Source organism: Gymnogyps californianus, chromosome 6, assembly GCF_018139145.2.
Source record: "Gymnogyps californianus isolate 813 chromosome 6, ASM1813914v2, whole genome shotgun sequence".
Classification (NCBI taxonomy): Eukaryota; Metazoa; Chordata; class Aves; order Accipitriformes; family Cathartidae; genus Gymnogyps; species Gymnogyps californianus.
Window position 1 is genome coordinate 14,079,494 of NC_059476.1, and position 25,175 is coordinate 14,104,668.

Here is a 25,175-nt window from a genome sequence, read left to right on the forward strand (position 1 = left end):
ACTCCTTGAAACTATGAGCTCAAGATGCTAAGTCTGGAAGCATCACATCCTGACTGCCCAGTCCTAGTCTTTGATTATTGACAACTTAAAACAATAGTGACTAAAAATATATATGTATAGAAAAACAACACTTTCACTACTACATGCAAGGCTTAAATGAGGCACATTTGCCTTTGCCTCCCTCCACAAATAATCTTGGTTGCACATCTGTCTTACATTTATGAACAATCTTCTGAGATGACTGACAACGGAGGTAACTGACATACAATGTGAATCTTCCCACTGTTATCCATTCCAAGACGTGCAGCTGAATAAAATTCCGCTCAGTCAGACATAAAATTAAATTAGAGGAGTTCACTCTGCAGAGAAAGAACTATATTTGAAACAAATAAAGCAGTGCATAATTCACTTCCAATGGGATAAGTTCCTAAAACCACACTAATCATAATCCTAACAAGGTAATGCATTACATTGCGAGTTTACCACATCACTGTTCAGTATGCAGTAGAACAGTAGAGCTTCAGTCATGTGAGGGATTTGCCCCACATGCAGAGTGAGCACGTATGGTTTTTTGCGGTCGGAATTCGTTCAGCAGAGCACTTCTGTTTATTAATGATTATACCTTATGGCCATACAACACATTTTGTTCATACCACATGTGTTCACAAAGACCTTCACCCATCATTGAAATCCCTTGGTTAACACACAATGTATTTCTCCACAAAGCCCTGCAATATTACTCAACGGTTTAGAAAAGAACCAAAAAATGCTGTTATCTTTTAACTGCACAAATTCAGAATGAAGGTAATGACTCAAACATGGAAGCTGGCTAACCCTGAAGTAACATTTCCTACGTTTGGCAAAAATGCCATTGGATTTTTATTGACCGTAAGTATTGAAAACCTTGGGTTTGGATCTGATTTTTAAGACACCATTTTTCATCAGCACAGCAGCTCACAACTGTGAGAATGCCCGAGTTAAAGGAGAAAGTATGACCGCCTGCTTTGCAGCTACTCTTCAAAGTCTCGGGATGTCCACACTTATTTGCTGTATGAGAGCGGATAGGTTATAACCCAAGATGCTGTGGCTACAGGGCACAGTTAAATCAGAAACAAGAAAAGAGTTTAATAATTTCTATAACACGGGACATCTTTCTACCCCTTTATTAAAGTGTTCAACTCTGAAAAGTCATTCTAGAAAAAACAACATTCATCATGTTGCATATTCAATACCTTTCAGTAAATGTCTTATACAAAAAATCTGCCTTGCTGACACGTTAAAAGATATTTTTGTATGGGATTTTAGACTCAAGCTGGGTTCTTCCTGTACTGTCAGCAATCAAAATTTTCTGACTGAAATGTAGCAAATCATTCTTTGAATCACATAGCATGGATTGTAGCATGCTTTTACAGCTGCGTCATTTTTAAAGAACTAACAGGTGAGAAATAGTGTAAAAGCTAATAAAAAGGATATTATCAAATACACATCAGGAGCAGGTAAAGTAAGTAGATGCTTTTCTACATGAATCTATATACTGTGATCCTTACTTAGCAAAAATTTCCATTTATATATCCAGCTCATCCTGAAACATTGTTCCCTGCATAAACCAGCTTTTACTTAAAAGACCATTTACAAAAAAAAGAAAAGCAACAGTCAGAAGACAGAACTACAGGGCATACAATACAAATGGAATTATTTTTTCCTTATACAAATATTATGGCTCTGCATGAGGATGCAGCAAGGCGAATACCCTACAAATCAAACCGCAGGTTGCTGACACTGGGCTCAACAATTTCCAGACATGGGTTATTTCTAAATTCCAAAGGTGTTTTTAATACTCCACATTCAATCCACATAGTTTTTTGCACTCCATTTTATTACTACACTTAGATGTGAGGGAATTTAAGTTACATAATATACACACACAGAGATCATAGACACAGACACTCACAAGCTTCACCTTCAACATATATCCTATTTGCCAGCATGATGGCCACACACACATAAAAACTGTTATGTATGGCAAGCAAGAGATTAAGATCATTTTAAAGCAGATAGACACAATGGCTATGCCCTTGTCACAGGGCAAGATGTGGATGAAGACAACTGGGAGTGAGGAGGTGACTTATGCAAGCAAACACAACATGAGGAAAGCAGTAGTTCTCTGACCTAATAAGTTTTTATCCCTCAGTTCCTGCAGTCTCTGACTCTGAATACAGGGGATGTTACGCCAACTAGGCACAGGCCAAGTCATCAGCAATTCCCCCACTCCCGCAAATGAGCAGAGACTGAACTGAACTGAGCTGATTTCCAGGAGAGACCCATAAAAAAAAAGATGTTGAATGCCTTTAAGCATGAGAAGATTTACCAGGATTTAAAAAAAAAAAAAGGGGGGGGGGGGGGGCGGGGGAAGGAATGATCAGACCTTATGGGGGAGCAGTGCCTTATACACTGGCTGTTATATTGACCAGACAGCAAACTCACTAAGCAAGACAAATTGTATTGAGGGGATAAAAATTAAAAATTCCAGAACTGGGAGCTAAATTGCTGCCATTTCCCACAATTTTAAATTTCAGTCAGGATCAAACCCTACACTCTCTATTGAATAAGGATACACTGCCCAGAAGCAGGTCTGGTGAAGCAACCCTCCTGGTGTGTACAGCTCAGGTCCCTCTGGAAAGTTAACATTACTGCTCTCCATTCATTTTGTTCTGCTGGAGGTGTTCCTCAGGCTTAATCTTTCACCAAAGGAGTTTGGAACATGATAGCATCAGTTTCATAAGTTATTAGCGAGCATTTTGCTTTAGTGAGTATCAGAGTATCACTTTACAAAACAGATATTATCATCACACCAAGGAAAACCAGTCCAAAGAATAATAAAATGACTCATACAAGGTTATCCAGACACTTAGCAGAAGAAGCTCAGCTAGTACACTTAACTTGCGAGCCCTACACCAATGACCTATCCAGTAGGACATACAGCCCTTTGAGGAAATGAGCTGGGTGATGTCCTCCACCTCTGGTTATCTGCCCTGCTATGAAAGAGCCCTATTTCAGTCATTGTGGAGGACTCAAAAACACTGTGACAAAACAGAAAAGAGGTCAGAAATGTTGATGGTAAAGCCCTGAACAGAATGTGGAGTATTTTTGGCCTTTTCTTTGCTGTCAGTCTCTCTGAGGGAGACCTTCACTTCAGCATTGTTGCACAGGAAATTGGTGCCTGAATTAAGGACGCAAAGGATCTCATTAACAATTCTAGATATAATAATTAAATTTTATATAGCCAAACTCTGACTTAAATCTGGGAAAATAATAAAAAAAACGTAGAGTTGCCATAGAAGGACTGCTGCATAAACAGAAAGATTGTGCCAATGGCTAGTACAATAACATAGGCTCAAATACGTATTATTTCAAAGATTTTCTTGGGCAGGCAACTTAATACCTCTATATCTCAGTTCTTCACTTCTAAATAAGGATAATAGCTAAATGGGAGCACACTAAGGATAAGGCAAAATACGCAATAGAGACTATGTAAAAATCTAACAGAATTGGGTTTGTGCATGGGTAAAGCACAGTAAATTTGAAGCTATTTTTGCTACATTTTGTTTAAGCTAACAAACTATTTCACTGACAGCATTTCAGTGCCATGCAACAAAGATTACATTTTTCCAAGCAGAAGCATAATACACCATACATTACCTTCAAATGAAATTGCAGATCTGTTTTTCCCTACAAAACAATAAAGAAAGAGAGACAAACCCTGCCTTGATAACATCTGCTGAGCTTCTTCTCAAGACAGGAGATTCAGGTCACATTCTACTCTACATTGAGCGATACCCAACATAGGCATCAAGACTATTAGGGTATTTAAGACCAAGATGTTAAAATCATACCTAGAGCTGGCAAACTGTAGCTATCCATACAGCCACCAGACAGAAGGAGACAAATTTCCCAGTTTTAGACTTATGGTTGAAGCCCAAAGACAGTCCTTTTTTGTTATATTTGACAGCAATGTTTGCACTACAGGAATATAGTCTCTCCTTGATTCTACAACATAAAACTTATTGGTATCACTGGGGTTAAGGGACATCTGATACAGTTAAAAAAAGATAAGCTATCACGAAAATTATTTTTTTGGCAAAGTTCAGCACAAAGACCTTGAAGTCAAACATGGCCCAGACAGCAACATATCTAAATCACACAAACTCTGTAGGATTCTTTCTGCCAAAAGCCAAGCTAAGCACAAATGGAATCAAACAAGCGTTTTCCTTCATGTCCTGGTCATAACAGGCATGCTTAAAAGGACAAAAAAGCCTTTCCAGAAGTCTAACACTGACTTGAAGACTAATCTATTATGTGAATAAACTAAAGCAAACCTTTAATTTTATTTTCCAGAGTTGTCCAGGTATCAGTAACCAGAATATAAAAATCAACTATTCAGATGCTATTTGTTCTCTTTCAGTGAGTCAGTGCTGCCATCTAAAGCTGTCTAAGGGGCATGCAAAAGAAATTCAAAGTCATGCATCTAAATAACATTCAGGAAGCACATCTGAGTAGACAGAGAATGCAGGGTAAGTCAAATATGTTAATAAGATACAACAAAATAATGATGCTGCAGTACCTGAAGGAGCAATTCTTTCTCTATCACTTCACCTGTCTTGCTGATAAGCTGCTTCTGTAGTCTCTGTATTTTCTGAATCAGCTCATAGGTACTTGGGTCACTGGCCTAGACAAGAGCAAAGCAGTCTCAAAAATTATACATTATAACAAGTCAGTGTTTCTTGCTTGCAAATGAAAACCATAATATCTATGTGTTCAACAGTGACAAATACAAAAGGGGGGGGGAGTGTTGGGGTTTCTTTAAATGGCATGTATACAAGCAGTCCTGAAACTGGAATCTCTGCCTCTTGAAGATCAGTTGGAGCATGCTCATGTTTAACACTATTACCCTCACGAATCCTCCTCAGAACAACTAACATAAATAGAAGTCCTTCAGAGCTTAACCCCCAAACCAACAAATATTGGTAGAACCATGTGGCAGGGAAGGAAAGGAGGTTAGTATATCATTTTTAGCAGAAACTGAAACTGCCCACTGAAAAATGAAGAGCAGTGCAAGTACTTCCCACTGTTCTAAAAACTTCAAACAGTGCCAATTGAGTTTTAAGGAGAGGAAGATTTTTCTCTTGAACAAAAGGGAGAGTAACTGCAATATAGTATTGAAACAGGTTGAGAAGTTAAGAGGAACAAATTACGGGGATAATTTGATGACTTATTATGAGACTTTAAAGTGTCCATACATATGGAATCTCATTCTTCAATAGAATTAAGTGCTTAAAAATGTGGCAGTGTAGGCACTATACTGCTGTCCTCTATCTACATAGCCTGTAAAGACCAGGAGCTAGTAGATGTCTCCTTCTTCCCTTTTCATTCTTTTGTCACAGATTGCATCTGGAGGAAGCTCTAAGGAGCAAACAAATAATTCTGTGAGGAGCAGCCAGCAAAGCTTACTTTCCCACCACTTTCTATCTTCTTGTTGGATCCTTTAATGAAGAGCAAATGCTGACTGAAGCTTTTCCCCACTCGGGGATTCACAACACGTCTCTCCCACGTGGTTTCTCCTCTCTCATGTGGTGTCTCATAAGGATTAAACTCACACTGCAGTAAAGACTCCAATAAAGTCCTGCTCTCCGTATATTTCCTTGAGCTTATAAGGAACTTGGCGTCTCATGGCTCTCTATCTTTTGTCTGATTTTATCTAAATTGACTAATCAATTCAAGTGTAACTGGGACACTAACACAGATACACATGCAGTGCTCACAACACAACATCATTTCCTGAGAAACCAGGCTAAAAAGCAGTTGAGTCCCCATGACCAACTCAGTCCTTGATTTTTTTATAGTGCTGCCCAAACGTGGTGCCAATTTGTGACAACTGTAGTGATATGAGGGTGTTTGTTCATTAGGAATTGAACCAAAACCCCATCAGGATTATTTCATGTGGATCTTGCCATCTGCTGGCCTTTCTGTGTTCCAAACACAAACCAGTGACCTAGAATGGAAAGAAGCCATTTCCCATTATCAGTCTCTTCATACATTCATTTTCCCAACACTGGATGTTTTGACTGGCCTGATTTTCCTTTGTTGCAAGATGCTGCTGGACATTGTACCTAGATGTCTTTAACCCAGTTCAGCATCCTGCGTTTTATCTCCCTTCCATGAGAAAAGCTAAGCACACCATTCAGCTTTAAGCTCAGTATGGAAAGATCAGAAATTAACTATCATGATAGTAAGCACAGGCAAAATATTCAGTTCTGCTTCTGTGGGGACTAGCATGTTACCTCTCATTATTAGGGCAGCTAAGCAACCCAGGCTGGCATCAGATCAGGGATCCATGCAATAGAGAAATCTCAGCTGGCTCTGACTTACTTCGAAAATATCCAGTGATGCCAATTGATGTTCATATATTTGGTCTGTGCTTGATGGATTTTTTATTTTTCCCCTTCATTTGGCAGGTTCAAACAGTGTGAAAATTTAGATTTGCTGTTTACGTAACAGTAGAACTCACATTATCTGGAATGGCTATCTTTGGGAGCCCACCACTGTTTATGTGGATGCCTCTTCCTTTTCTCATAGGTGTAATTTACCTTCTGACTTCATGTCTGTCCATTCCCCAGTCTACCTGTTCTATGACCCTTTCTAATTCTGGCTTTCTTCCTATATACATTTCCCTAATTGGTGAGAGTAGGATTGTATCTTTCCCCTATCATCCTCTTTCTCATCATCCGTGTTAAGGAATCACCTCCTTCTAAATTCACCTTATGCATTCTTATTCCCTTTAGCATTTGACTGGCTCTTTACAAATCCCTCTGCAATTTTTCATTGAGAAAGTGACACAAAAATAACACTGATTGCATTGTGCAAGGAAACCATTCAGCAGTTAACCATTCCACTGATACTATGGAAATTTCAGTCTGCCTGCCCCTCCACATAATTTACATAACAGTATACGAAATAGGCTTTGTGCTGTGTCACTGATTTAGTAATATGGGCTTTGGGAACTTGAAATGCTGACACATCACCTCTAATTTTCTCCATCTGTGAACATTCAAAGGATTCTCCAGTTCTTCTTCCAAAACTTTGCACCGAGTCTGTTCCCTTAATAGTTCCTTCTGCATGTGATGAACCTCCTGTCTTAAGACCAGCATAAAACAAAAAGAAAAAAAACACACTGAAACCATATCAGTGTGACCAAGGCACTAATATGGACATTAACAAATCATTCTCCCGTGCACTCCAGCACCGGCAAAGTGACTCTTGTGATTAATGGTTGACACTGATACCACTAACAGGTGGAACCATAAGATAACACAGTTAGACCTCTTCACTCACTTTAGTAAGAATGGCTCAAAAAAGGGACTTTTCATCAGTTCCTGGGGAATCTACTCCACAGACTACTGGATCTCACTGCCCACATCTTCCCATGTACATTAAGGCCAGAAGGACAGTTAATTAATCTAGAGTAACCTACAAATCAGTTATGGAGTCATATCCAGTTACCCCTGTATTGAATCTAACAGCCTGTGTTTGAAAGAAGGTTTTAAATCTACATGGCTCACACAATCCAGTAAATAAAACACACTCTAGGACCTAAGTATGATGGACACTGTTCTTTAGAGAACCCAAGTTTGATTTCTTTTACTCGTATTACCTCTCCTCAAGGAATTTCAGGGATGATTTGTTGCTGAATTTAAAATTAATTGAGCACTCCCAAGATGCTTTGACAACTAGGCTCTTATGGTGGGGATAGGGGGTCGAGGGGCAGGGAAAAAAAGGCACATTTTGCAATGGTCCAACCCTTATCACTTTAGTGGGTGGATCCTGTAAGTTCTCCAAGGGGAAAGGGGGTGAAGGATCACCATGTGCCTACTCCACCACTGAATCTTTTCCTGCTAAGCTCAGAGTTGCATTTAGCTCACTACAGAGAAAAAGACCTTTTTTAACTGTGAGGTTGGACAAGGTTATGGAAGAGAAAAAAACCCACATCTCCAATTGGCAAATCAAGAAAGCTAATTAGCAGCACAAGTGATAAATGCAGTCTTTCGACAGGCAGTTTTCATGATGGTTTTGGACTTCATTAAAGTATGTGATCGCTACTGCAGTTAGCAAGAATTGATCCACCCATCATGGCATGCATTGCACTATACTTCAATACCGTCACTGAGTTTCAATACAGTAACAGACTTTCAGCTGAATGCATTTGGGCAGCAAGTTCAAATCCTATTCATGTCTGCAGTCAGTCGATGAAAACTGCAATTGCTAATGTTTTGTGCACAGTTCTCTTTTCTGTTACACCAAATCAAACTGGCATAATTCCACTGGAGTCAATGGGACTGATCCACGGACTGAAGTTAATTTGCTCCAGTGAAAGCCATGGAATTATACTGATACAGTTACGCTAAAGATCGCACCCAAAACTGTGGTAGCTACATAGAATTAGTATGACTGTTATCTGCTAAAAACATAGCTGCCTCTCCTTACAAACCAAGACTAATTCTATAGAAAGTGACAATAGTTTCCCATCAGCAAAGAATACACCTCAAATACGGGAGGGTTAAAAAAAAGAAGGGTAGGATTAAGCCAGAAAAGGAGGAGATAAATCAGGCTGGGGCTATTAAACTTCTGTTTTAAAGAAACACAACCTTCAATGAAAATTTAACTAAATCTTTCTCAGAGAGCAAGTCCCCGTATAAATCTGGAAGGAGAGAGCTCTGAAAATGTGCAGGGGTTTGTTATAAATATGTCAAGTGTTCCCCATCCTCTGTGGATTGCCTAATAAAAAGCAGTTCCACTAATTTGGGCCTTGGGTACCACTAAGTAGCTCACTGAACTATGAACACCTTTGCTGCTGCTGTCTGTCAGGTTTATTCTGTAGGCAGTAACTCACAGTACAAGGCGAAACATGGAAACTATTTCAACTTCGACCAAGATGTCTTTTTTCCTCCTTTCCTCCTTCTTATATTTTAACTTTCTTAATTGCTGATAAGTTGTTTTGTGAATTTAATCCAGTCTGTGTTTGAGGTCAAACCAAACAACCCTCTTCTCCAAGGTATAATGTTTGTTGATACAAATCTTTACCACTCATAAAACATATTTTCTGTCTCAAACACAGAATCATGGATGCAGTCACTACGGAAATGTATTCAATCAGTTTTTCTACCTGAGCTCCTCCACATTAGCCACACTCTTGCTAAGTATTCCCTTCTCACGTCGAAGTTTTTTGATCTCCAGCTTGAGAAGTCGGATGTCTTCCATTCTCTGTCGGTATTGGGTTTCACCTTTGTTTAAGATGGACTGCTGGATTTTTATCTTTTCATAGAGCAGAGCTACTTCATCATTGCGCCGAACGAGCTGGGACCCTAGGATATCTCTCTCGTTGATAACCTAAGGACGCAGGGTAAAGCAATAATCTCAGTTACAGTTCTTCAGTACAATCCCAAAGTATCGTGACTGTGTTTGGATCAGTCAAAATCATGTGTATTAAGAGGTTTCACTGTTATTAGTGAAAGAAATATGGCAAGGGCCTAATAGTTCCCCTATAAGGGTTTAGTCACCTGAATATTATAAACTACGTATTCCATTCACTTCAGTATCTTAACATTTTTGTTTCATCGGCACTATAAAGCTTTAGTAGTACCACATTTACAGTAGCTGAGGATCTTGATCTTAAAAATACACTGGACAAATAGAACAGAATGCAGCGCATTTGAAAAGCCAAATTAGAGATTCCTACCTGGTCAAATTCCTTCTTCTGCTTCAGCCTCTCAGCATCAGCTTCAGCAATGATTTTTAGGAGTTTTCTCTCTTCTGCCTCCTGATTTTCTATAAAGTGTTTGGTTTCTAGAGCTTGTTTTTTCATCTTAAGCAGTTCAGCCTGATGGAATCAAAGAATATAGGTAACCTGCGCTTAGTAACAACTTCCCATTACATAAACCTGGGATTAAGAGTTAGGATTTTCATAAAATCTCATGCATTCTTTTAGTTTCCCAAGAGGTACGTACTTTGTTAGTTCTTGAGAACAAATCACTAAGACAAGCAAGCATGAAGAACCATAAAGAAATGTTGTAAACTGTATTGTAATATCATTGTGTTATACACAATAGAAATTTGAATGGATTTTTATCTATGACAATGGTTCAAGTTGTAATTCAGGGACATCTCATTTAATAAAATTTTTTCAGAAATTCAATAGGTCATATTTGAAAAGCTTTTCAATGGAGTTGTTATTCAAAGTTCAAAGTCAGTCTGGGATGTGAGAAAGGATAGTTCAGCTTGCTGGAAAGGGCAACAATCTATGCTATGTAATGCAAATCAGCATCAACTCAGGACAGGTTTCAGACTGGAATAACAGAATTAGTGGAGAAGATGGTAACCAGGCATGGAACAGCAAAATTAAAGAGCTTTAGCACTTTTTTAGTGGATATGTAGATGAGGAAGACTGGGAAAAGAGGGGCTGTTCCTAAGTACAGGAGAAGTAATGCACTGTTACAGTGATTGCACACCACTAACGTAAACTAATACAGGAATGAACCCAACAATTCTATCCCACTGTCATGAACTCTGTAATTCAAGGCATGTGTGTAGATAAAAACTAATAAGGTCTTCTTGGATTATTAGAAATTTCTGTCATTGCTAGGCAATTAGTTAGAGCCAAGATGGAACTAGCTGACTACAGTCCATTTTCACAGATATGAAAGCTTTCAAGCCTTGACTCAAAGACTTTGCGGCAACTCTGACCCTTATAAAGGATGATGTTCAAGCTGCCTTTTGGGAAAGAGCATCATCCAATGCTGAAAGAATGAGGCTGTGATGAAGGCTGCACCTGCAAAAACATTGATTTAAGACAGAAACAGTTCCATCGTCATAATAAAATAGCTTGTTCCATTCTTATTTTCTTTAATAAAATTCTCATTTTCCCATATGTGCAACACTCATCTCTCTTACTCAGTGTTAGATGTTCATCAGAATCCATCAGCCGCATAAAAATGCAAGCCACTTCATATTGAAATGCAATGAACATTGTGCAAAAGCTGTCTACAAATGTAAAACTGCTCATGCGTTTGGCATTGCTGGATAATATTTTTTTAATATATCAAAATTCTATGTTCTCCTTATGTCAGAAAAAAATATGAGTTGTAAACAAGAAGTGGCATTAGATGTTGGCAGCAAACATTCATATAAACAAATCTCCTCACTGGAATGTGCTAAGTTAAAATAAATTTGAACTGCCTTGTATAGAAAAGAACATAAATAGTTTAAGCCACACAAAGGCCCCACAAGCTAACAGGACTTTCAATGAGATTCAATATGCTAAAAACTACAGTATGAGGGTCTGTGTACATTAGGTAAGAGAAAAGGAAATGAATAAACACAGTCACTGTGCAAGCAGAAAAATGGTCAGGTCTGAAACTGCTGTAAATCAGCACAGCTCATCTGAAGTTAGTTCAGAGAGTTTGTAAGAACTGAAGAGCAGTCAGCAAGAAAGAAGGATTTATAAGGGACCTATGCCACTATCTCAAACCAAATTCAAACCAAATTCTTGTTTAGATTCTGAAATATTAGTGTAAGTAAAGACTTTTTTTATGTGTTCTGGAGATGGGAGGAAAATACGAATTTTATAAAAGGTATAACTGAGGCTGGACACAGAATGCTGAAATAACAAGTTAGAGGTTTTACATCCAGATTTCTAGAAAATGCTAAAAAAAAAAAAAAAGACATGCATGAACATCTACAAAAATATACAAAAACACTTGACAGCAGCTCAGACCTGGAGGGCCATAGTTCTTACAGCTCTTGGATATATATTTTTCAACATTCGGATGCTTTGTCAAACCAGTCTGATCCACAAGCCTGTATGAAGGCCAACTGAAACCAGAAGATGGCATTGTACTGGCTTTAATGGAGCTTGGATCAGGCATCCTCTGTTTCATTTACCATGATTACACATTTTTAAGACGTTTATGCCAGTTGAGGCAAGCATAACTTCAATGTCTGTATAATGTCATTCCAGTGAATCCCAGTCCTCCATGATTTAGCACGTTCTTTAAACTGATTTCCCAGGAACAGCTTGCTTGCTTCCTTCACATCAGCACAAACAGGACAAATTGAAGCTGGCTGGCTACACAAACAACCGGGTTCTTCTGTGCCTGTGTCAATCAGCTTCCTTTTTGAGTTGTCTTCTGCTTTAGTATTCAGCAGAGGCACTCAGGTAGAAGACCACAGTGCCCTGAAGCTAGTCAGTAATGTGATGTCAGTGTATGGACATACTTGCTAGTGAATAACTGAGTGGGTAAACCATGTAGCAATCACATGTTTGTCAAACGGATGGTAGACAGTTCTGAGGTGAGGAGAGGAAATTGGGGACTAGTTAAGGCAGGAACCTGCACACAGGAAATGAGGCGCTGTTTGACTTCGCCATTACTGATAGAACAACTTTGAGATAGATCAGGTACAAGAACACAAATTTATCACCTTTTTACAAAGCTCTATTGACATCTTGTCATAACTTTAATGTGCTGAGAGGGGCTGAAAACTCAAGGAGTCATTGCAGCATAGCAATAAACTGACAAAAGAAAACATTGTAGAAAGTGGCAGGGGACTTTTGTTTTTCAGCAGTATTGTTTGTTTCCTGGGTTTGTTTTTTTCCTAGTGCTTAGTGAAGAGAAAAAATAAGCTGCTGTGGACACTAACTCCTTAAATCTTTTGAGAGTGCAGCAAATTGGGTTGAGATATCACCACAAATCTAATAGCTTATCTAAGGATGGGCTGCAGCCAGCACTGAGAAGAAGAACCAGAGCTTCAAGCTCAGATTTCCTTTGATTTAAAACACATTCTTGCTGCTTTATACCACAATATTAAAATAACTTTCTGTGCAGAGGGACCTACTAAAAGGCACTGCCTAACTCCCAGAAGGCTAATGCTTGCTAGTCACACAGAAATACAAGATTGTGAAGTGTAATATAATGGGGTTTGCACTTAAAAACAGCAGAGAGAAAAAAGCTTTTAAAAAGAAAAACTTGAATTATAAGGGTCTACATTAAAAAGTTTGCTAGAATCAGGCTATCCCCAAAATCCACATTTCTGCAAGCAAAACGGAACTTTTTAGTAAAAATGTTCAGTCACCAAGAGATTTAAAGCTTCCAACAGACAATCCAGGATCTTTCTGATTATAATTATAGGCAGAGATTAAATTTGTCAGATACACAGAAGATTTGTGTAACTAATACATCCAAAGGGTACTGAGATCTTGTGCTTCAATTACAGAATAGTTTATTAAAATATAGCAAAACAACTACCACAGACCAGGAACATAATGCAGTCTGTGAAATCATGGAAACCATCCTTTGTAAGAAGGTGTATATGTAAAGGCTCTTACTTTCAATGATTCCTTCTCCTTCTCTGTTCGCTGATGTTCTAGATGTGCTTTCACAAGGGCTGCTTCTTTGTCTGTGATCTCCTCTTTCAGCTGATCCACCTGATGTGTCACAGTTTTCAGTTTCTTCTTCATTTCTGCTATTTCATCCTAATAGGACAGAAAGTGTGATCACAGAGAGGGATCAAAAAAGAGCAAGTTTGTGATTGGGAGTTCAGGTTATTTTGATGTTGGAAAATGTAACCACAGTGCTTGAGAGGAGATATGTTGTACATACCACAAGACATTTCTTTTTAATCCAACAGAACAAAACAGTTTCATTAAATGACAATTTTTTGTTTATACCAGCATGACATTGCAGTAAAAAAGCCTTACAATGCAATTGCTCACCACCCACTGACCGATGCCTGAGCAGCGATCCGCCCCTCCCGGCCAACTCCCCCCTGTTTATATACTGGGCATGACGTTCTATGGTATGGAATACCCCTTTGGCTAGTTCGGGTCAGCTGTCCTGGCTCTGCTCCCTCCCAGCTTCTTGCACACCTGCTTGCTGGCAGAGCATGGGAAACTGAAAAATCCTTGGCTTAGGATAAGCGCTACTTAGCAACAACTAAAACATCAGTGTGTTATCAACAGTATTCTCACACTAAATCCAAAACACAGCACTGTACCAGCTATTAAGAAGAAAATTAACTCTATCCCAGCCGAAACCAGGACAGTCTGCAAGGGTGCATAGGAAATGCTTATCTCCATTTTCCCTACGTACTAGCTTGCACATAGGTGCAAGGGGGAAAAGAGTGTGCTCAGAGATTGAGAAGTCCCTGGTATGAGAATATTTAGCATATATTTTAAGTTCAAAACACAGAGCAAAAAGCCTGGTAGCACTGCAGAGAGATTAGGTCACTAGGAATACTTCTACTCGCAGCATTGAGGTACCTGCCCGTGCAAAATCAAGAAACTGTTTCAACACATTACAGTGACGGCACATGTTGTTACAAGAAATGGAAGCTAATAAATTCAATGCTTAGAGAGACATGCTCTCCTGGATCTAATGAGGGTAGCTTTAGAAACTATTACTCCTCTGCCAGAGGCTGCCACCTCACAGAGAAGACATCATAACCTTTCATGTGAACACATTCTGTTTCAGTACAAAACCAGGGTAACTTAGAGCTCTTTCAACGCTGTCCACCATAGGTGTGGATTTACTTGACAAATGAGTGATGTTTTCTTGCATGAAATGCTTAACATAGTTAAGCAAGATCTTGAGTCATGGCAGTCTTCACAAACAGTACAGAGAAAGTACTGATTAGTAGTCTGATAGCCCTGAAAAACAAAATCCGTGGATTCCACACTTATTTGGCAAATTAAATGAACCAGAAATAAATGTAGCAATATGCCATTAGGGCCACCTGTTTGCATGTTCAGTCACTCCTGTGAATGCAAAAGTCATATTAAAAGCTATCTTTGCCAAATAGCCTATAAATCTTTTCAATATTGTAAAAGATGAATGAGATTTAAAATATGGTGCTCAGATATATACCCAAATACATTCCTAATTCTATATTTAATGAAGAACAGTAAGAACACACAATTTTTGCAGACAGGTCTCCTAATCAACTTGCTTAAACAAATGAGCTCCTAACACCAAAAGAAACCTCAAGGACGAAAGCATCAGATATTTGTCTCATATTAACAGTGTGCCAGCATGTCTGCCAAGAGATTTTACTGAGCTGAACATTCTGGTACTCTGGAGACCACTAGCAAGGTGGGCAACCACAGATCTTTCCACATTAAGCAATCCAAAAATACTTAGATCTAGCTTTATCTAAACAAGCTTGTGCAAATTTGTTTTACTTCCCAGAAGGAAAAAGAATTTACCATAATTTTCAACACAACCCTCTTTTTTTTTTTTTTTTCTTTCATGGCTGGCTGACCTGTTACTGAACTATGAATGGCTATTTTTTCACTGCTACACATAATATTGCCTTGGCCAAAAGATCTTTTGGGGTCAGCTATCTTCTCACACAGGACTTGCTAAAAAAGTTTTATGGTAAGCCAAGTAAGCTATTAAAGTCTAAACACCAGCCTCTAACAACTGGAACCATGAACAGCATTGTGTATACCACCATATAACATTCAAAACCTGAAAAGGCTGATGAGTTAATTGCTTCATTTTGTAACTCAGCACAGAGATGCCAGTTCTTTATAAGTAAGCAAATTTATGTTGTATATTTTAAAAAAAAAATCATCAGTGTTGCAGTTTTTCACCCTTATTTCTCCTGAGAGATTGTTTGAGAGCAGCAAGAATCCCAACATCACATCCACTGATGAGAGGCAGACAAAGGTCAAGTAAAGCGTCGCACATAAATGGCAAAATGGTTCTTTCCTAATCAAATTCAGCACACAGTTGGATAGGAAGTTGGACAGTTCATTCCCATCTGCTTCTCAAGTAAAACACCTACCTATGCAAACCAGAGTATAAATTTGTAATCTACTATACATGTTTATGTTATAAACCCTTATTCTGAAATAACCCAAGGCTGTAAATCACAGCTATCCAAGGTCCTAATCTCTGCCAATTGCAATAGGATATGTGTAGTATTTTAGATCTTTACGTCAGAATAACAGAATGTATCCTTAAGTGATCTGTTCTCTTCCTCTAGTATTGTTAGTGAGATCCCCAAGGAAGAGATATGAATGGAGAGAACCATTATCTGAGGAAAATGACACTCCCTGAAAGGAACAAGCGAGGTGGAAGCGTTAAGTTCTGTCAGAAAATTCCACTTCAGCTGGGAAAGTGTTCCCTCTGCTTTCTAAATCATGATTCACAGTAATGTGCATACACATTCAGGGCTAAGGAGGCAATCTCATTCCCCTTATACCCTATTTCCCATACATGTAGGCAACTCCTAAAGGGATAAAACAGAGTGGAGCCAGGATGGAAAGGAAAAAGTTTCTTCTCTGATACAGTTTTATGATTCCGTAGCTCCAGTGTACCATGATTTTATGCATGGTTTGAAGCAGGGATATTGCCAGATGATGACTGTGGACTCCTATTTCCAGTCCAAATACAAACTGTCCAGATAAAGTGTCAGGGACTCAAAACATTCATTTCCCCAAAACACACAGGAATGAAGAAACCACTTATGCCATTTATCCAGTGAGCTTTCCTTTTAACAAATTAAAATTAGATCAGGAAGAGCAGAGAGAGAAACACAAGGAAAAACATATTCTTCTACCTTAGATTCAATCAGATTTTTACTGTACAAGTTCCTCTCTGTTCTCACAGCTTCACAGCGGTTTTGTTGCTGTTTTAATTTAATCGCAGACTCTTCTATTTTCTTCTCATAGTCACAGATCTGCATTTCCCGTATTTCAATATCTTTCAGGTGCTGGAGGACCTGGAGTGGAAAGAAGGAAGTCAACATGATTAAACCATCATCACAAGATTATAAGGATGGGGCAGACTTTGTGATTTTCTTCTAAGATGACAAGTTCAAATCCCTGTGATAAGAAGTTTCAGCTACAGCAAAAAATCACTTCAGTCCAAGTACAAGTTTAACCTTTCTGGATTGCTTATGTGGGACAACATTTTATTTTAATCTGATACCTAGGTTTTGTTGAAGACTAAAACTTAAAGATGTGAACTTATTTAATTTAAAAACAAGCTACTGAAAATATTGCCACTGAGCAGGTTCAATAAAATCAACATAAACAGCTTTCATCAAGAATAGCCTTAGGTTATTTATAGAACAAAGTTAGATTTTGTATGTTGGTTTGGATGTCAGCTGTATGATAAGATGAAGAAAAACACATATATTTTTCCAAGAAGCCCTGCATGTACTCCTATATTCTAACAACCCAACTTTTTTTTTAATGAACACATGATCACAAACTGTTGATGATCACAAACTGTTGATATATAATTACAATAATTAGGAAGTCAGTTAATGTAACTTATACTTGATCTAAATAAGCAGGTAATCACCATTAGTTGCTTCTCTGAAGGATTAGAAATAATGATGTGAAGATTACCTAAAGAGAATGGAGTATTGTAGACTGTAGAAAGATGATGATCACATGTGGTATCAATAAAAAAAATATACAAAATTTTATAGACACCTTCATTAAACAGTTACCACCATAACAATACATAAGAATTACTACATTAAAGGAGCAAAAATAGAAATAGTTGCTAATCATTATGATGGGCTTCCTAATTATTTTTTTACAACGTAAGAACCTTCCTCCTGCTGTACAAAGTTGAAAACCAAGGAGCACAAACAAGCAGTATTCAAACAAAATCCAGCATTACAAAGAAAGAAGATTAAAAGAAATAAAAATAAAAATAAGGAGTACACACATCAAGAACATAATTTTTCAGGTTCGCTGCCCGGGGGAGAAAACAATGCCACCCTTAAAGCTGGGAAAAAGATCAAGCATTAAAGAAAAAGCTGATGAATCACATGGACAAAATCCAGGAGACAAGCCCATTTACAACTGCATTTCATACCCAGTTCTCCTGACTCTGTTTTTGAAGGTAGCAATTTGAGCTAAGATTTATGTTCATATGTCAAAGCAGAAGAATTAAAAAAATATGTTTACATCAAATAGTCAAAAACTGCAAAGTTTGTGGTCAACAATGTTGTCCCTTGCTTAGCAGTAAAGCCTTGTGAGGTCCAACTATGGGGCAGGAGCTTAATTAATTGATCATTCTACCAAGTAGCTCCAACCAACTTTGAAGACAGGGCATAGCTAAATATAGAAAATTTTATTAAAGCAGCAGGAATACAATTCCAGCACATTTGTAGCTGACTGCAGAGGACCCCAGGAACTGCTTACAGTGCAATACAAAAACACAGTCCCAGTTTATAACCTACTCCTGCCTTTTCCTTTTCTGTTAAAACAACTTGCCAATAGTAATAGCAGGGAGAAGAAATCAATAAGGCATGGTTTCTATCTGTACTATGGTGATCATAGGCTGGAGCAAGATTTGAAAGTAGGTCACTGCATTTGTAAGTCTTTTACTTGGTTTTGATACAATATAAGTGCAATAAGCTTGCGGACTAAGTTTTCTGAGTTGTGCTCACAGGCTGGATGCTGACTCTGCTCTTTTAGGAATGATTAAACCCAAATAATTCTCCTTCATAAATACAGAAAAGATACGTGCAATGTTTCCCAACAGAGCCCTGTGGGAGGCTGAGCATCCTCAATTCTGATTTAGTTGATAGCACACTACACCTCTCAGATTTGGCAATGAGGGGCCAAAGCTAAGCAGAAAGTATTAGATATTCAGTTTTCTTCTGCCCCCTCACAGTTTTTTATCTGTACACTTAACTATCATCTACTGTTGGTTACCTGTTTAGTTCAGTGAACCTACTCAAGATCTCAGTAATGGTGCCATCGTTATTTGCTTACCTTTATTTAACCACTCCGAGCAGTGCTGCCATGGTCTTAATGATACGCCTGTTGAGCATTAGGTTTTCCAAAATATTACGTGAATTTAAAAAAGGAAATATGTTTTTTAATTTTCCTGGATATGCCATTGTAAATGGCTTTTTTGGAAAAAACAATATATTAGAGACTGTTTTTGTGATCTCTTATAAGGTGCAGTCAGGGAACACTTCAGGTGGGACTGAAGGGTATACTTCACTGCTTCCTTTTCAGCAGCCTAACCTTCCACAGGGAAACTAAGATTTCATAATCTAAGAATTTCAATTCAAAAAAGAAATATTCTACTAACATTTGTAGCTCAGTCATACAGGCTACACAACAAAGAGCAGAGCCAGATTTTTTTCTCATTTGTGCTGGCTAACTAGAAGTATGACTATTCAACAAGTGACACTGGCTTAAAAATGGTACAAATGAGCAGTCAGCCAGGCTAATAATTAGAAGAGCAAGTCTAGCATGAATTCTCACCACTAAAATCTTTAACTGTTGTGAATATAACTTTGCTGACTCTGTTCATCAGTTACTCAGTAGTAAATGATGATTTTGAAAGAGGAATTCTGCAGCTCTATAGATTCTGCCCTGCTGCAAATAACCAGACAGCTTTCAGAGCCAGCATGGCTGTGTCTGCCTTGCAGGAGTTCCAAGAAGTCTTTGGAATTAGATGGGTTTGGCTCTTTCCAGCTCTTACACAATTCAGAAGGTGTGCAGCAAGCTCCTTCACAGCCGGCTTGATGGTAAAAGGTGACGGAAGAGCACTGACTGGCCATATGATTGCTGCCCATCAGTAGCTCATTCCCCACCAGTTGTGAAATGGCTCCTGTAGTTTTGCCACAGTTTCTCAAATCTGCATAGGTCAGTGAACCTAAGTATTACTTAGTGAATATAATAATCCTGGTCCTATGTCCTCCTTCTACTCTGTGTTTTGCCCTGTCTTATCCATCCAAACAATGAGTAATTTCATGTAGGCAATCTCTGCAGGGACAAGACTATTGTCTCACATACTCCTGTGCTCAGAACTGCTCCTGCTGCTCTTCACCTGCAAGCTGAGTAAGGAATTGTCCCTTTAGTGAGCCACAGAAGCATGCAAGTCCTTCGGAAACTTGCAATCACAATGCAGGCATCATTATACAAACAGCTCAAGTGTCATAACCCATTTACTGAGGCTCTGCCTTATAAGAAGTGACAGAAAATTTGCACCCAAAGTGGCAGGGGAAAAAAAGAAAAAGTAAACAAGAAAACATTTGTCATTTTCACCCTCAAAATATTGTGAGCAACCCTAATCAGAATTGAAAGCAAGAGCCTTGTAGTTCTGAGTGTTATGAATTACTCCCTGGCTCTAGTTTACAATGTTCTTAACTCCTATCTATACTGTTAGAAATGCACTATAAGGGAAAGATGCAAAATATGACTTTGCAACAAAGACAAATCTCACTTTCGTGGAATATTATTCCAAGGAAATGACAAAAGGTATTCCAGACAAGGGAGCATATACCATTAAAAAAATGATTTAAAAACCCCTGGTCACATGAAGTTGGAAAGGATAATTTTAAAGTGAAAAGATAGCAAATAACTTGTGAGTTGAAACAGCTTGAAAGCTAATCCCAGTAAATCAATGAGCTTCTTGGAGGGCCCTTCAATGTGATCTTCAGCAATTAATGGAACATGTTACAACCATGTTCCTGAGTATACTGTCAAGAATAAAGTCGTACATAATAATGAGCAGCAGGCAACACAAATTTTATGCAGTGTTTCTCTGCAGCTGTTCCTGAAAAACTTCTATTTTGCAGACTAGCTTGAACATGTTCAGATGTTTTCATATACTGGGAGTAATCCTTCAAAATGCTAAGTCTCTTACAAAGATGTCAAGCACTGTCAGCTCTCACTGGCCTCAATTTGAGGACACCAGTAGTATGCAAGATAAGGTCCTTTGCAGATAAGACAGAACAATCAAAGAGTAATTTCCAAATGCATTTGAGAGCTTCAATTGTGGGACTCAGGTATAAGAAGTCAGAGGCCTTGGTTTGAGCTCCAGGCCTAGTTTCATTTCCCAAATGATCGCTGAATAAGAGAAGTAACATGGCTGTACTCCAAGTCTCTCACAGAATACACACCTATTGATGAGGTTCCCCCAGAGAGACCCGAAACAGTAGTGGGCAATTTCCACTGACAAGGAGAAACCTTTGTATACTGTGTGAAGACCACTGATCTAAGCTTCCTCCCACTGGCACGTTAGCAAATGAATATATCATCTTTACAGTTTTGAGAGTAAGACAGGAAAGAACCACTTGCACAAAAAGCTGTTCCTACCTTCTGTTTGAGCTCACTGGTTTCATTGATGAAACAATCTCTCTCCTTCTCCAATTGGTAAATAATCTTCCTTTGCTTCTGAGCTTCATTCTTATAATTTTGGATTTCTTCTTCCAAGTTCTTCTTTGACTGTTCATGGAGCTTCACCAAATTTATCTGCTTCTGAGTAGCACTGGTAGCCTTGACCAAGTTCTACAGGGAACACAAAATAATGACTCTTGAGCTGAAAAGACAACACTGCCACGACTATGACAAAAAAATGCCATTGTCTAAGTGGATTATGGACTTCCCAATGTTATTACCCCTTATCTAATTTGTTCAGTTGAAATACTTGAGCCTCAAATCTGATTTAAAAAAAACCTCTAACAGAGCTGCTAAATAGTGCTTTTTCTGATTTGATGTTAAAACACTAGTGTCTGCATTACAAAAAAATGGATAGGATTGTTTACAAGTGGATATAACTACTGACTGGAAAAACCTTACCAGCTTTAAGGCATTAGATTGTAAAGCATGCCAATAGCCAGTAAAATAAATAATAAAGCCAAATACCCTTCCTGCTCATGTCCTAAATAGCAAGTTCAAACTGGAAATTTACCAAGCTTGGTTTAAAATTATGCATAAGGATTGAACAGAAAACACCAAGATATCTTTAAGAAAATCAGCCTTCTGATCCCACTTTAAAATTTCTTTCCCTATACAAAACAGTCATTTGTTACCTGCCAAATCTGAGCCACTGCTAGAGTCAAGACACAGGACAGCAAATCTATACCAAGTAAAGCACCTCAGAAATCATCTTTTAGCATTGAATTTACTAGATTATACTTCAGGAATGACCATAAACATGAGATGCTGTCCTGCAGTACAAGAACCTTGGGCTGATGGAAAATGATCAGTATGAGAAACGGACCCAAAAGCAAGGATTAGTATTAACACAGCCTGCCAAGCTGCTACGTGGTACATCAACATTTTGGGTTGTTCTTTTACTAGCAAAGACTTAGTTTGCCTAGATTAATATTAAACTTCATATGCTACAGAGTGTAAAAGCACAGATGTAATGAAGTCTTTGGATATCAAACAACGGGTTGGCAATAAAGGTGAACACATGTAGCATTTGTGAACTCCCTGACGGTTTATATGTTAAAACTTAGAAATCTTTTGTGTGTTTATGGGTACTAATGCTATTTCAATGCACAGAAAAGAAGCAGTGTGAGCACCTGCTCAAAGAAATCTGAATGTTTTACTTAACGTTATTTATTCTACAACATTTCTATGTCCCTGTGAGTGTTTAAACCACAGACTTTTCATTCTCAAGCTGTGAGATTTGTTTATCAGTATTACCAATGCAAGCTCACCTTGCTTAGCATATCCCTTTCCCTCACAAGCTCATCTATAGCTTTCTTGTCAATCTCTGCCTGCTTTTTGGCAGCCTCCAAATCTAGAGAAAAGGAGGAAAGAGAATAAATCCTGGGTTCAAACTGTACAGCTGTTAAAAATGCAGAAACAACTTAGTGGACTTTGTAAAAAACCTTAACATTAGATGAACAGTTCAGTTAGCTGTGACCAGGTTTTGCAACCACAGGTATCAGCTAATGATGTTAATACTTATTTGGGTACTTAGAAGAACTTAGAAGAACTTAGGCACAGTAATTAATGGTATGAGGACTTATTATATTTGGGTGTTCAAACCAAGATACCACAAAGAAGTTGTATTTTCTGAAATCATGGAGCACACTGAAAATCAGAGCCTTTTAAGAAGCTTCAATGTGAGCATCCAAAAATCAAGGCACTTTCAAAAACAGGGACTTTCAGAATTCTTCTAATCCCTGTGTGAAATCCAGTTCTCCTTTGAAGCAGAGATTCTACTGGCTTCAGTGGAGTTAAAACTACTTGCTATGGGTCAAGATTAACACTGGACATACACTATTAAAAAGATATTAAAAATTGGAGACGTGTTTTCATTATATTTTAAAATTAATTAAAACCTGCTACACTAACACTGCAACTCAGGAAATGCAGTACACTGGAGTACTAAGATGTGTCAACTATTGCAGAGAGACATGTTATTAGTAGCCATTCTCAGGCATTCCAGTACAGATTTGAGCTTCCTAAGTTCCTTTCTCCTTTCTAGTACAGAGCATGACCTTAAGCAGTACTAGCAAAACACTTGTGCGAAAGCTCTTCCACCCTCACAGAGATGCATGAAAAACAGACATGACTTTCCATAAATACAGTTGTATGGAAGGATTCATATCTCATACATGCAGTCTCTTCAGGACACAAGCTAGAAACAAGCTAGGGAGAGGCATTTATGCCAGTATATATCAACCTGAACTATATAAAGTTTATAGCAAAAGGGTTTTTTCTGCCCCAAAAAGTGAAGTCTCATCAACTCAAATATTTTGCCAACTTCATAATATTATTTTAGGAAAAAAAAAATCATAAAACTGTTTTTTTCTGAAAATCACTTTGAAAATGTATCTGTTTTTATTTCAAAGCATATTTGATTTTGAAATTTATTAGCATTTTAAAGTTAAAAAAAAAAGTGGTTTTAAATGCTCAAAAATACCCAAAAAGCTGTTTTTTAAAGTTAAACAAAATATTTTGTTAGACCCAAGGCATTTTCTTCCAAAATTTCCATTTGGCAAAAATGTTGAAAGTTCCTTCTTAAAGTTTTCCAGAGCTGCTAGCAAGTCAAAGTCAGTACTTGGACAGCTCTAGTATTCATGCTGACCAACTGAAGTCCTAAACATACCAGAACTAAGTTTGTCAGCTTGCTTGCACATATTCATTTCCAGGCTGTAACTATTCAGCAGAATCAAAGCAGGAAAAAAGCGTGTCCTAACCATGTCTGATTTCAGTAAGCTCTGAGATTGCTTCTCTCTCACAGGTCAGTGCAGGAGCAATGAAGGTGCATTGGGGATGACTCTCTGTGTGACACGGCACAAATGGGCACACCACAAAGTTCAGTTATGTCTGTTGTATTTTCACCCCACATACGCTACATTATGAAAATTCTGTAAGCCTACGTTTTTAAAATGCTGCTGTAGATTCCAACTGTCATTTATACAGTCTCACACTAGACATTAAAGGAGAATGATCCTAACAGGAGAATGTACCCTGAACGAATAAATGACGAATCAGAAGACAGATCCACCCATCAGTTAGGCACCTACCTCTCTCCAATCCGGATATTTGATTTTTTAGGGTGTTTCTCTCATGTCCTGCATCAACTTTTTGTTCCTCTGCAACACGCAGCTTATTCTGGAGAACATCTCTTACTTTGTTCAGCTTTGAAATTTCAAGGCGCATCTGAGTCACTTCATCATCTCTGGCCTACAGAACAGCCACAAGGAAAGGGGAGAGAAAGTATCCACAGAAAGAAAATGCCTCTGTACTTGGTATATACTTATTCCATGAAATTCAGGAAGCAAAGGTATAAGTGCTGCGGGTCACCTGAGAAAAGATAATTAACTAATTGAACAATATTAAAAATAATTTGAACAAAGCCAGGTAGGGCAAGGAAAATGATAATCATATCTTATGCTTTAGGGCTGAAGACGATCAATAAAGAATCCCTAGCTGCAAACCTCACACAGCACTACCCAATTAGTCCTGCAGATTAAACATGGGCAGCTCTGATTTCCTTTGAAGTATTAGGGACAGTGACTGTGATGAGCAAGATATCTGTAGTGTGGTTTGATTGCATACCCACTGTTATCCCCATCTCTCTTATAACCTATGGCTTTAAAGAAAAGCAAAATGTAGAGTTTGTCTCATTTGCTATACAATCAGAGGAGAAAATAATCAAAACACTGCATAACTCGTTACTAGGAAACACAACCAATAATCACAACAGAAATCAGTCTCTTTCCTTTTAAGAAGTAAATATAACTTCCTCGTATAATTCAGTGCCACTGTTAGGTTTTACAGCCATCACAGACTACAGTGTTCCACTTACAGCCTCAGATACTGATTCTGTGAGATGGTG

General features: G+C 38.2%; 1 protein-coding gene across 1 annotated transcript in view; it reads right to left on the minus strand.

Annotated features, from left to right (window-relative positions):
* CFAP58 (cilia and flagella associated protein 58) overlaps positions 1–25,175 on the minus strand; it is a 61,903-nt gene that overhangs the window by 21,302 nt on the left and 15,426 nt on the right. The window contains exons 7-15 of the mRNA XM_050899120.1: positions 24,361–24,520; positions 22,540–22,622; positions 21,188–21,379; positions 16,669–16,830; positions 13,433–13,579; positions 9,791–9,931; positions 9,218–9,441; positions 7,080–7,191; positions 4,622–4,726 (exon numbers count right to left, since the gene is read on the minus strand). Coding sequence (XP_050755077.1) covers positions 4,622–4,726; positions 7,080–7,191; positions 9,218–9,441; positions 9,791–9,931; positions 13,433–13,579; positions 16,669–16,830; positions 21,188–21,379; positions 22,540–22,622; positions 24,361–24,520 — 1,326 coding nt within the window. The remainder of the gene's footprint in view (positions 1–4,621; positions 4,727–7,079; positions 7,192–9,217; positions 9,442–9,790; positions 9,932–13,432; positions 13,580–16,668; positions 16,831–21,187; positions 21,380–22,539; positions 22,623–24,360; positions 24,521–25,175) is intronic.